General features: G+C 38.9%; 1 protein-coding gene across 2 annotated transcripts in view; it reads left to right on the top strand.

Moving 5' to 3' along the window:
• Window positions 1-12766, top strand: part of SERINC5 (serine incorporator 5) — a 77955-nt gene extending 65189 nt beyond the window's left edge. The window contains exons 10-13 of one of the 2 annotated variants that reach the window (XR_004001049.1): window positions 3319-3358; window positions 4169-4316; window positions 4644-4845; window positions 6601-12766. Coding sequence is in view for 1 of the 2 variants with exons in the window: in XM_030567776.1 (XP_030423636.1) it covers window positions 3319-3358; window positions 4169-4316; window positions 4644-4791 (336 nt within the window). In the remaining variant the exon portion in view is untranslated. Of the gene's footprint in view, window positions 1-3318; window positions 3359-4168; window positions 4317-4643 lie in introns of both variants that reach the window. The other variant, XM_030567776.1, reaches the window with a different exon arrangement.
• The last annotated feature ends 938 nt before the right edge of the window (window positions 12767-13704 follow it).

Raw genomic sequence — 13704 nt, 5'->3', positions numbered from 1 at the left:
GGGACCCCAAGATCCAAATCCCTTGAGTCTCACAACAAAGGGAAATAAACCTTCCCCCCTCCAGGTGTTCCTGGAGAGAGACACAGAAGCAAGCTCCGTGAATCTAAACAGAGGGATTCCACCCTCCCCGTTTCCAGCCTTGGAAAACAGAAGTACCGAGAGCTAATCTCTCTTTCCCCCTCACCCAGAGGGAATGCAAAGTCAGGCTAGTAAATCTAACACACACACATTTCCCCCTGACTTCTTCCTCCCGCCAATTCCCTGGTGAGCACAGACTCAATTCCCTGGAGTTCCCCACTAAAGAAAAACTCCAACAGGTCTTAAAAAGAAAGAAAAATACATAAAAATGGTCTCTCTGTATCAAGGTGACTAATACAGGGTCATTTGCTTAAAAGAAATATGAATAAACAGCCTTATTCAAAAAGGATACAATTTAAAACATTCCAGCAACTATACCCAGGTAAATACAAAAGAAAACAATAGAAACCTTACTGCCTTACTATATTTGTACTTACAACTTGGAAACAGAAGATTAGAAAGCAGGAAACAGAAATCCTCTCATAGCCGAGAGAGAGACAGACAGACCCCAGAACAAAAGACTCTCACACAAACTTCCCTCCACCCAGATCTGAAAAAGTCTGGTTTCCTGATTGGTCCTCTGGTCAGGTGTTTCAGGTACTTCTTTCCAGGTGTAAGAGACATTAACCCTTAGCTATCTGTTTGACAGCTACAGTAATTAACTTTGTTATATACCCAAACATACAGGTAGTACTCATATAAATCTTTGAAAAATAGTAACTATTGCTTATGGCTCAATATTAAATAGATATTATTAGCACTCCATTTTGCAAAATCACTATACTTCAAGCATGTGTGCCTGGTACTCCAGGCACACGCACACGCAACCTTAACGCTGAGCCTCTGCACTAGATTCAATGCACATTTTTTGCCTCCTTACTAATCAGTTGTGCATACTTTGATCCAGAATAGCACTTGGGCTGCTTCAGACCCCAGTCTTGTCTTGCCAGTGTGAGAGTTGAAGCAGTTTAAGCTTTATTGTAGAATGTTAGAATGCAAATTGCTGAATGGTAAGCGGAAGGCACTGGCTGGTAACCCTGGTCCATTTGTCTGAGAAGGCTGAACTGCTTCACTGGAGCACTCAACAGTAGAGTTATTGCTAGATCATTTGGTTTTAAAGAGTTATATGGGGACTGTTGCATGTGAATATAAAGCAATGACCAATTAATTGCATTCTGATTGTCTTTCCTGTGATGAAGGGCCTTTGTCTTTTGACAAGAAATGTAAACCTAATTCTGCAGCTGCATCTGTTTATACAGAAAGTCTTTCTGTACCTAAATTAGAGATAATTAATTGCTCTGAATGGCTATTTGTATTCATGCCATCAGTGCTAATTACATTACTTAATGTGCAAGGCCTGAATTTCTGACACATGTATCCAAAGAAAGTGGCTGGTTTTTTTTTTAAAGGAACCTGGCATTAACTTCAAGATCTTGATGTAGCCAAATAATAATGGAAGCGAAAGGCAATAGTTCTTGTCCAAATTTAACTTAAAAAAGTAAAGAACCTTGTTAAACCAAACTATAGGAAGAGCCTTTAGTCTCCTGTTTAATCAGCTTAGTCAGCCAATCTCTAAAGCAGGAACTTTGCTAGTTTTTTTGTCCTCTTTTGCATCCAGAGATTATTTAATCATACACAGCTAGTGTGAAAATCTTTAGCTATTAAACTGAAGTATAAAGATCACACATCTTTAAAGTACAACACAATTTCTTGGTATGTATACTTCAAAACCAAACACCCTCTCCTCCAAAAGAAACTGAAACGTATCAGAGAATAACAGATGTTGAAGATGTAATATGGAAAATGCAGAGTTAATACATGTACTGTGGAATTGTGCAGAAGAAGGAAAAATACTGGGAAAACACACAATAAAAGTCCAGTGTTGTATATTAGAAGGCAGTGGAAATAGGAAAACACACTGGCAATACCCAAATGCATTTCAGAAGTGTCAGTGTGAAGAATTAGCTTCTGGACTGAGAAATGAGACTTGTCCACCAAAAAACAAAACAAAAAAAACCTTGCTTACATAAAATGGTATGAAGATAAAAGTAACTTTGTTTACTATTGCTGACTTCAACCTCGCAAATGTCCATTTAAGTTTGATGCTTAAATTTGTATAATCAGTCTTGCTGAATGTAGTCAATCTCTAATATTCCTTGCATCCTCATTTCTATAAAGAAATGTTACTTTAAAAAACACCTGTGACTTAGGTCTGAAGAAGGAACTATGGTACACAGCATTACTCCACCGTAGCTACACTGCCCTCTTGTACTTTGAATGTTGGTCTTCAATTATGTAAAATGGATATGTGCAATATATTTCTCCATAAATGGTTAATTAATACCAAGACTTGCAGTGTAGCTGCCTAACTTCCAAAAGTTCTATTGCTGTAAATTGCTTGGTTATTCCTGATTTGAGGCTTTGGCTGTGTTGTCTGTTGCAAATATACAAAGCAGTGTGTTTATAAATTAGCATTTGTAATGTAGGCACAATAGGCTGACTTAGGGCTTGTCTACATCAGAAAGTTGCAGCGCTGGTGAGGGAGTTACAGCGCTGCAACTTTGAAGGTGTACACATCTGCAGGGCATCACCAGCGCTGCAACTCCCTGTTTGCAGCGCTGGCCGTACTCCCGTTTTGTCTCGGGTGTAGAGGATCCAGCGCTGGTGATCCAGCGCTGGTAATCCAATGTAAACACTTACCAGCGCTTTTCTTGACCTCCGTGGAAGGAGGAAGCCTCTGGTAATCAAGCTGGTCTCCTTTCCCGGTTTGCTCTCTCGTTCCCGGAACCCCGAGCAAGCAAGTCTCCTTCCCTGCGGTTTGCAGGGTGGCTCCGGGAACGCGAGAGCAAACCGCGGCGAAGCTGGTCTCCTTTCCCAGTTTGCTCTCTCGTTCCCGGAACCCCGAGCAAGCAGGTCTCCTTCCCTGCGGTTTGCAGGGTGGCTCCGGGAACGCGAGAGCAAACCGCGGCGAAGCTGGTCTCCTTCCCCGGTTTGCTCTCGCGTTCCCGGAACCCTCCTTGAAGCCGCCCAACAGCGCTGCAGTGTGGCCACATCTAACACCACTTGCAGCGCTGGTTGCTGTAAGTGTGGCCACTCTGCAGCGCTGGCCCTATACAGCTGTACTAATACAGCTGTAACAACCAGCGCTGCAAAATTTTAGATGTAGACATGGCCTTAATCTGCTGTTCTACTTCTCTGCGGTTGCATGAAACCTCTTTGTTAACTTTGTCTGCCTTGTAGGTAGCTCGTTGCTGCTTTTGCTGTGCACCCGATGGAGATGGTAACTATGCATTTCTTATACATTTTGCTTAGCAATTCTTGTGCCATTTAGCCTAAGCCACAAGAGTATAACTAAGACAAGGCCCTGTATATACAGAGGTGCATGTGTCCTAAATTCTGTGGAAATTGAAACTTCTTCAGCAGCATGCAATGCATTGAAAAATATTCAAAAACTAAGACTACTCTGGAAGACTTAATTTTATATATTTATTTTAAAATCTGTACAATTTTGTTATTTAAAAATATATAAATACTTTCCCATTCCATCCTTATGTGGTTAATCTCTTTTCTTGCATTATATGAATTTAAAAAAAAGTGTGAAAGGGGAGTAGCTGCTCTTAACATACTTTCAAATGGGTATGTCCTGCTGTCACTGCCAGATTTGTGTGCTCAGCATTGTGTGCTCTTCTCTATTGAGCCTTTGCTCTCTGCCTGGGTGTAGGAACAACAAATGGAGTACCAATTGCTGCCAACCCTGTCAGAAGACCCAGTGCTGTTGGGACACTCCCTTTGGTATCAGCAAGGGAGTATTGGACTGAGACCAATATAAAGTGAGGAAGCTCAGGATCCTATGATTAAGTTAAACACCTGAATTCATGACAGCACTTAAACATATGCTTAAATTCCATTCACTTCAATGCAACTTAAGGATGTGTCTGAAGTCAAGGGCATGCTCAAGTTTTTTGCTGGATAAGGATATTGAACTAAACTGGGCCTAAAATTGTTCATTTTAATTAGATCTCTAGGATGTAAACTCTACCACTGTTTCCATTTTTGCGTGAAACAACTTCTTGTTCCGTGTTTCGTACAGCTGACACCGAAGAGCATGTTGAAGAAAGCGGCGGTCAGACTGTAATTTATGATGAAAAGAGAGGCACAGTATACAGCTATGCCTACTTCCACTTCGTTTTCTTCTTGGCTTCTCTCTATGTGATGATGACAGTAACTCACTGGTTCCAGTAAGTAAACTTCAAGATGGAAAAATCTTAACATTCATGTAGTGTTACTGGACGGCTCTCAGTGTGGGAGTACAGTTGAAATACCCAAAACTGGAGCAGTTGCATCTTGCCTCCTGGTTGAGAGAGGGAGAGAATATGCAGGTCTGTCCTGGCTGTTACCTGAACAAGCTCCCAGTTTACAAAGAGCTGTTCCCAGGTTCAAAATTAGGTTGCTTGAGGTCAGTAATTGTCTCAAAATGAGTAGAGGGAAACAAATCTGAAATAGGAACGATGAGTGTAACAGCTTACTGCATTTCTTGTCACCTTTTCCCTTCATCTCTTTAACAGTTATGAAAGTGCTGAGATTGAAAACTTCTTCCGTGGAACCTGGTCCACCTTCTGGATTAAGATGGTGTCATGTTGGGTGTGTGTCCTACTCTACCTGTGGACTCTTGTAGCACCTCTCTGCTGTCCAACCCGAGAATTCTCAGTGTGAGAATTCACAAGCGCTATTCTGTTACAAATACATCAGTCACTTTGTGATGGAGAAGTAAGTCTATCATCAGGTGTCTTCACATGCTGGTTAGTTTCCTCTGACAAGAGGTAACTATAGATCTGAAGAGTTCCTCTTTTTTTAGCCCTTTTTTTAAACTATCTGAACAAAAATGGAGCTCCAAGTAACAAATCTATTCAAAGACAGTGTTGCAACACTGATGCAGAAGGGTGGGGAAAATATGGGTAATGTTACATAAACTGGAATAAATAAAACAGTTGTAGAATAACTGACAATCTCTGATTTTATTGGCAATAAGAGCAAAATCAAACATAGTGCAGAGTGTATGTTTTCCTCCTGTGGGATGTCAGATACCTTGTAACAAAAAGAAATGTATTTGTTTTTATACTTTTCATTACTGATGCCATTTACAGCGATGATGATGATGATTCAAATTCAAACTATCCTTTTATACTGCACACAAGTCTTGATTCCTGTCTCCAGATAACTTTCTCCACAAATGCGCCTAAAGTACTACTCGAGTAGTAGAAAACGAGTAAGCATTTGACTGGGGTGGGAGTTGGGCAATGTATCTGCTCAAAGGTTTCTAAATATATTAAATTACTCAATATATTAAGTTATTACAAATATGGAATGATAGAGAAATGTACCAATGGCAATATAAATATTTATTATGTAAACCAAAAGGCACCTTTTAAGTACAATTGATCATATGAAGCGCTAGGACACATATATCTGAAATATTCAGAGATGCTAAATATTGTATAAGGAAATGCTGTTAATATATAATCTGTCTTTTAAATTCAAATTTCTACAGATGCTAAATAGTTGTGTAATTCAGAAGAGACCCAATTATCAGCAAAATGTGAATGCTGCATGTGTAGTTTAAACTATCCTAATGGAACTCTCAAGGGATTTGTTTTGCAAGCAGTAACTGAATGCAAACTGCCCAGTCCATACAGGGATATTATGCAGGGTACATTCTTTATTAAAGAAAAATTACATGTGCCACACCAACAAAGGAGATTCTTAACAAATACAGGGAAACATTGCTCAGTGTCTTTAACCTTAAAAGTGAGTGCTGAGCATTATTTTTGTCCTCAACATTTTTACCCACATTTAGAGGTTTCCCTCAGACTTCAACCTAAAATTTTCACTGCTAATTTGCTAATACTTTAAAGCTGGGATATGGCTAGGAAAGGAACTATGTACAATGGCATCACTTTATTCAATATGTCAGCTTCTTGGGTATTTAGAGTTGTGCACTTTTGGGGAGATAATTATTTTTCTACTTCTTTACTCCAGCTAGCTATAATAGCACAGCAGTACTTTGAGAGTGTGAGCGAAATTCTATTCTGGTGACACATCAACAGATTGGCCAGTTAATATCCATGTGGAAAATCTTCCAAGCAAGTTAAATGATTTTTTAATATGAATGGAATAAACATGGTCAGGAGATTTCTGAGCCAATAAACATGAACGCTTCATTGCCACGATTAGTTAGTTTTCCTGGTTAGAACTACTCTTTAAATATATCAGTTATTCAGTAGGTAAATAAAAAGAAAACTAATATGAACCCTTCTGAATTTCAGTAGATTTGAAACTAACCTATTCATACCAGTTTGTCAAATTAAAATAAAAAGAAAGAGAGAAAACTATCCACTTTTTGATATGCTGTCTGTTGAACCACAAAAAGTTAGTGAGCTTTACATCTCTGCTGGCCAGAAGAAGGGAATGGGTGAGAGGGGATGGATCACTTGATGTTACCTGTTCTGTTTATTCCCTCTGAAGCACCTGGCATTGGCCACCATTGGAAGACAGGATACTGGGCAAGATGGACCTTTGATCTGACCCGGTATGACGTTTCTATGTTCTTCATCCTTTTACTTGGACCCTTTCTTTAATCTGCAAGAATTCAATTCCTAATGTGTTAAAAGAAAAAACCCCACACAATCCTGATGCAAATAGATGGTCTGTTAACACATTATCATGCCTTCATTGTTCTGTATTGCAGTAATTATGGTAGTTCTATTACTCCCATATTACTATGATAGATTTGTTCTGTTAATGCTATCTCTAGTACTTCTAACATGCATATCACTGGCATCTGTGCACTGAGGGGTGAGATGGAGAATTCTGGTTCCTGACTTTACAGGAGTTAGATGCAGATTTTTATATCCAGGGTATAGATACCCTCTTTCGTCAGCTTATTGTTTGACTTTTCTGTTCTCCCAGGTCATTTCCCAAACAACCCTTACAAAAAGCTAGCTTCCAGTATTGCATTTTAACAACTCAGTAAAACAGTTTGCTTAATGCTAAGAACCATCATTGAAATAAAGAGCAGAAATAAACCTTTCCGCTATGCTACTGGGGGAAGGAAATGGGTGCTCCTGAGCCTCCTAAAGACCTCTCAGGTAAAAGGTTTCTGGGCTTTCTCCTTGGAGCCAGAGCGGCAGGAAGCGACTGTCTCATTCTGGGGTCTGAGTTGAACTGATATGGCTCTGCAAGAGTTGAATTACTCCCAAACCCTGCACATCCTCCTTCTCACGCAAACTCTGCAGAGTTTGCAAAATCCTATAAACTTTATGCTACTAACCCCACTGTTCCCAGGGGCTTAGATATCCATCAGAATCCCCTCTGTTGAAAAACTGATGTGTGGGTTTCTTTGGTATGGCCACGAATCTTTCCACATTCTCTCTCACCCACACCCCAACACCACTTCAGCTTAAATAAGTTTTGCTATTACGTTACGAAGGTGAACAAATAGTTTTCTGGGTTTTGATTGATTGATTATGCTTCCATTAGGAAGGCTGTGATCCTGCATGGAGACCTCACACCTGTTTTAGAGTCCCATTGAAATCTGAAATAAAGCAAGAAAGAGGACCATGAGATAACTAGGGGTCATCTTGCCAAATTGTAATGTTTACTGTAAGAAGAACAGGAAAAGCTACAGCATCAGGCAAATTGTATAGAACATTCAGATTCATTGTAATTTTTCTTTAAAAAATGTATTTTTTCAAATGAGAAGAAATTATTGCTAGTGTTTAGCCAATCAAGAGAGCTAATAAGCAAACTTGGATTTTCGATTTCTGATTTGTATAGTTATAGGTTTTTCAAACTGGTTTGAATTGGTTTTAGGACTCTGAACCACAATCGAGGTACAGTCCAGAAAATCTGAGTGAAATTCCCTAATCTTCAAATATCTGTAAGTGTAGTATTGAGGTGTCATATACATCTATGGTATGAAAAACAAGTGGATTAAAATACTAATGTTTTTGAGATTGTTATGGCTTTACTCCTTCAGGTATCTTTTAAAATATTTATTGGCCAAGGCATCCACTAATAGTGACTCTATGCATAGGCAATATCTCTATACAAAAAAATCCTTATGTACATACTGCATGCTCATTTTAGTTCAGTGTATATAGGGCATTAACTATTTTGCACGGAGGAAATGATGGTCGCATAAGGAAAGAAGAGGCACCAATCTTTCTTCCTCCTCCAGCACTTGCTTCCCTGAGTTCACCACCCAGGCCCATCTCACAAAGTACATGTGCACAGGGTTTGCAGAATTTGGGTAGGATGCAGAGGGAGCAGTGGAGGATGACTCTACACTGCATTATCCCACTCCAAACTAACATTGTGTGAGCCATGTTACCAGGAGAAGGCCCAGAGAGTAACTTGCGGGGGTTGTCCCTTTATACAGATGTCTAAGATCCATTTGGCTCACTGGACATCTGTGCAGATGGAAGCTGTGCCTGTTTCCCCCGGCTGGAGAAGATGACATCTCCTTGAGTGTAGGCCCATGGAGTTTCCTCAGTGATACATTCCTTCCTGCAGGCCAGGAGAATATTAGGGTCCTTTCTGTAGTTTTTTAAAAAAAAAACACTTTACTGTGAACTTCCTGTTGACAGCTATTTGTGTGGTTTCTAAAGTCACCTGTCAGTCTGTCACAATTCAGGATATCCAGTTCATTGGTCATTATCTGCTCAGGTAAACATGCATTTTTAGAAGTGCCTATTATACATACCTCTGCCATAAATAATAATTCAGTTGAGACTGAAACTGGAAGAACTGAACTGAGCCTATGATTCAGTGGTGTTGCCTCATACATCACCTCTGACCTTAAGATGCACTAATACTTACTGTGCATATGAAAGACTCCTGGTTTTTTGAATCTATACTTGTCAAACATCTGTTGTAGGATTCTGATGCAGGCTACTGCTCTGCAGTGATCAGGAATAAGAGATGCTCTGGAAAGACTTTTTAAAGGATGGAATGAGAGGTCTCTAGTGTCTAATGCTTCAGTGTTATAAAATGCTTGTCATTAGTCATGTATTAGGACAATAGCTAAATAAATAAGAGCAGAACTTTCTCCCCATGCATTTATTGTGTAAGCTAGATAACTGTACCCACTTGATCTTGCCTGACATCTGGTAGACACCCAGTGCTCTCTTTTGCCCTGGCACGTGCCTTGTATATATCTTTGTTCTTTTGACTTATTGTGGAACTTAAATGGGTTGTGTTAGTCTCAAGATTCTTGCAAATTTTAAAAGGGAAAGCTACCTACTTTCACAAGGAGCTTCTCCACCTCTGAGAATGGGGAGCATATTACTGTTAATGGGCAAAACCCATTCTTCCTTTGTTCCTCCTTCCAGAAGTCCATTCCAGTTTAATTTGTATTTAAATTAAAAGGCTGGCTCAAGTCTTATTTCAAGAAGGCCTCTTGTATTGGAGGAAACATGGTTTTGCTTTGCAGTAAGCTTGTGTTGTTTTGTTGAGGTTTCCCTCTACTTCAAATACTATACTGGATCTGAATATTTTTTTTCTTCCTTCCTGGTGCATTGATTGGAAATAAAGTGCTGCTGGGGACTAAACTTTTGCATAATGGTGCTAATGCTTTCCTGAGCGGAGCAATCTGTCACAGTTTCAGAGTTCGCACCTCTGCTTGAGCCTGCAGCAAACTTCCATTCCTTTGTGTCAGGAATGACCATGAAAACAATTGTGGGAGCCCAAATTCACTCCAATTAGAAGCCAAGGTGACATTGGAGAGAGCAAGCCTCCGAACCCAAATACCTGGATTAGCAAATGAGGCCAGAAAAACTTATAAGGACCAAGTGAAAGGCAAATGGACTTGTCTGTGCTCCATTTCACACAGTGTGATAGTTCCTCAAAGTATTCAGGCTCCATGAGCAGGTGGATGCCAGGAAATGTAAATGTAAATTGTGCTCACATTTGAAAGGACCACACCATTTTATATGCTAAGCTTTGAACTCTTTAAATCACTTCAGGCTTCAATAATTTCAATTGAAATTTGGATTGGCTTTTTGAAAATATTAAGTCAATTATGTACCCATTTAATTTTGTTAAAGGTTTACTGTGGTGGTCTGGATTTTCACGTATACCCATCAAGGAACTAAAACAGTGGAGAGCGATTAAGATGAATCACTCCGGTTGCAGACACCTCTGGAGAGGTACCAACCCCTAGGGATGTTTGCATGCACTGGTTCAAACTGGGTTCCCAGAGACCAACAGACACAGGGCTTTTGGCATAAAAAAATCTGAGTTTAAATTGACACAGGGCCTTTCTAATCCAGAAAACAAAGACTGCCCAATCCTCGCAGAAAGGTTGGAGAAATCTTGTCTTAATAGGACCCCAACAAGACTACTGGTGACCTCTGGAAAGTTGTTAGCATGTGTATAGGAGTGTTTATTGGTTTTGTATGTTTTCTCTGTAATGCTTTTACCCTAAGAATAAATGTGCTTTGCTTTATGAAGGATGGCTGATAACACTGTTGTAGCCCTTGTAGAAAGGTTAACTGGTCAGATCTGCTGGGGAAATCAGTGTGATGCAGAGGGAAGAACTCCAAACCTAACTTCCCAGTCTGGATGGAAAGTGACATCATTGTCCATGGAAGGTGACAGCTGGAAGTTTGAGACTCTAAGCTGGTGCCCTTGAGGAAGACTAGGGGTGGGGAGGAGCATTTAACTCTGAAACTGTGACAGATCGCTCCGCTCAGGAAAGCATTAGCACCGTTATGCAAAAGTTTAGTCCCTAGCACCACTTTATTTCCAATCAATGCACCAGGAGAATGTAGGCAATCAGAATGTAATTACCCTGCTTCTAACTTGGCACGGACACCAGGGCTACCAGAATATTTCAAAAACTGACTGGAAGCTTTAATCAGATCGGTAACAAAACAGTCCACTCACTTTCCTAATTATTTCTAACACTCTAAGCTATTTGGTTTTTCTCCAAAACAAGATTGTAGAACAAATTATTGGGAGACCTTGTATGCATCTATCATATGGTAAACTAGCAAAGTTATTAGCAACTGAGGCTTGATAGTGGTTACAATGTCCTCACAGTAGTCTTAATTTTTGGTCTCCAGAAATATTTGCCTCTCTTCCTCAGTCTGTGGATCCTTGTTTTAAGTTTCTTAATTTGTACCTGGTGATCTCTTTTCTCTTTGGGACTTGAAAGCAAAATGGGGATCAGTTCTAGTATTCAAAACAGCAGAACCACCTACTTTTTGCCTCCATGCTAAAATTATCTTTGATCTCTGTAAAGCAGAATCTAGCCCTTGTGCTCCTGAAGGAGGAACATGAATCATGAATGCACTGGAATTTTATTCTCTTAATATTCTGGTTTTTAAAGTATTGTGTAAACATTATCTACACTGGTGCTTCACTTGCCTCTGTAAAAGGGAATGCTAGGGACCATACATTTTAAAGGCCTTGACTTTTTTTTAATATTTCTGACTCCCAACCTTCCAATCCCTTGTTAATATGCATTATTGTATTTCCCGCATCTGAAATGGAAATGCCCAGAAATGAGGCATCTCTCTATATCACAGGTATGTCTGTTGGAACCAGAACCCTTGGTTTCGATTAGTGAGGACTGTCATGATTCAATCTCTAACATGGGAGGAGGCTTTCTAGCTTAGAAGTAGATCTTAAACCCACTAACCTTACTAATAGTTATGGTTTTTAATGTGACTTAAAGCTGTTCCACATCTGTCAGTGTATTATAAAACACATAGTTTGAAGTTATTTCAAACATATTGACTTATTTCCTCAAGTTGTTTTTTCCTGCTCTAACTGCTGTAGATCATAAGCCATTTGCACAAATCTCTTAACAACTGTTGTTGCGAGTCTTGAAATCTTTTCAGCATTTTAACAAGGCTTTAGAAGTTCTGATAAGTCAAAGCTGGGGGGGGTGCAGACCTGTAGTTGTGTGTTTGCCAAAGAATTCTCAATCTGAAGCCTAGACGAATATTGGAAAATGATAAGGAAATCATGTAATGTTACTCATACCTTAATTTTATTTTTCTCCTAATGAAATTTATCCAGATGCGTAGATGCTACTGGGCAGTATTTGTGAGCCTGGTGTGAAGAAAATTAATTTGTTAGAGATACTTTCAGCTTGAGCCTCATACCAACATTTAGAATATAAAACTCCAGAAAATATTTACAGGAAATGTAATAAGGTCCATTGTACTGCTTTAGTTAGCACAAATTAAAGTTTAATTTTCCATGCCATTTCCAAAACTGGGATGCAAAATATCCAAAACTTAAGCATTCTAAAATGTTTTTTTAAAAAATGTTTAGTCTTTTTTTAAAAGTTCTTTTTAATAATAAAATTTCAAATAAGCTTTTTTATCTCTTGGTGTACTTTTTAAAAAAAAAATTGTATTCCAATAACATGGATGTTTGCTAGTTTAAGCTTATTTAACTATTTGTGAATATTATGATCTGTAGCAACTTTAAGACTGTTTTGAAGTTTGAGCTGTTAAAAATTTCAGAATTTAAAAACAATTTCTTAATTGTAAAATCAGCTGTAAAGTTTTGTCTTTTTAAAGCATGTTAATGGGTTTTCAAGAAACATTTTTTATATGTTGAGTGTAAGCTGTTGTACTTTTAATGCTTATTAGACCAATAAAGTTCTGCCTGTTTGAAATTACAATGAATTGTTTTATATGTACAAAGCTTTTTAGAAATCTAATGGCGTAATTTAATAAAGTTTGTATTTAGTTCTTTGGCAGATACATATTTAGGGCATAACTGGCTGAGGAAAATTTTCATTTTTATTAAAATCTTTTTGTGTGTTTAGGAATTTCTGAAGTCTGTCCTGCAGTAATGTATGGACTTCATACCTATTGCCAGTTGTATACGCTGGTCTGTTTATCTGTTAGACATGTGAGATTCACTCATCTTCCACCAGAATATGATCTGATAGTCATGACAGATTTGTCAGTGGAATCTGGTCAAATGAGTGACGATGAGATTGCAATGCCCTTCTTTTGACAGTGTTTTTAGCTTATGCATGCGTGGGAAGTAGGTGCTGATATAATCATTTTAAAGATGGGTAGGCGGAAGCAGAGTGAGTCACTTAACCAAGACTGTACAACAAACCAATGATAAAACTGAACCTAGAAAACAGAGTTCTACTTTACTGTTCTATCCAGACTGCCATATTCCTAGGTCTAAAGGCTACCTCTAAAACTGAGAAGAAACCACATTGCTCACTATTTAGTAACATTTTCTGGTCTGAACAGTTTTTGTACTACTAACTATATTGACTATATAGAAACATTTAAAACCGTAGTGGGATGTCAGCATGAGATTGTTGTGCTTCTTTAACTCACTTCTTTAAACTGCTATAGCTACAACCATACACCAACACTGTCGATATTCTAAGATTTCTTCTGTTTTTGTAGTGTGTTCTGATTGCCTTTTCTGGGCACTATTATTCACCCATTCATCCTCTGCCTGGCTACTTGGCAGAACATTTTTCATGATTGAGTAGATCCTGTGAGTCAGTGATGGGACAAGCTGAGCAGGTGAGTGCTTCCAAAGAAGAATGTGAAAAGAACCGGTCTGTAGCAGGACCTT

Source organism: Gopherus evgoodei, chromosome 6, assembly GCF_007399415.2.
Source record: "Gopherus evgoodei ecotype Sinaloan lineage chromosome 6, rGopEvg1_v1.p, whole genome shotgun sequence".
NCBI lineage: Eukaryota > Metazoa > Chordata > Testudines > Testudinidae > Gopherus > Gopherus evgoodei.
This window is presented reverse-complemented; position numbering and strand designations above follow the sequence as displayed.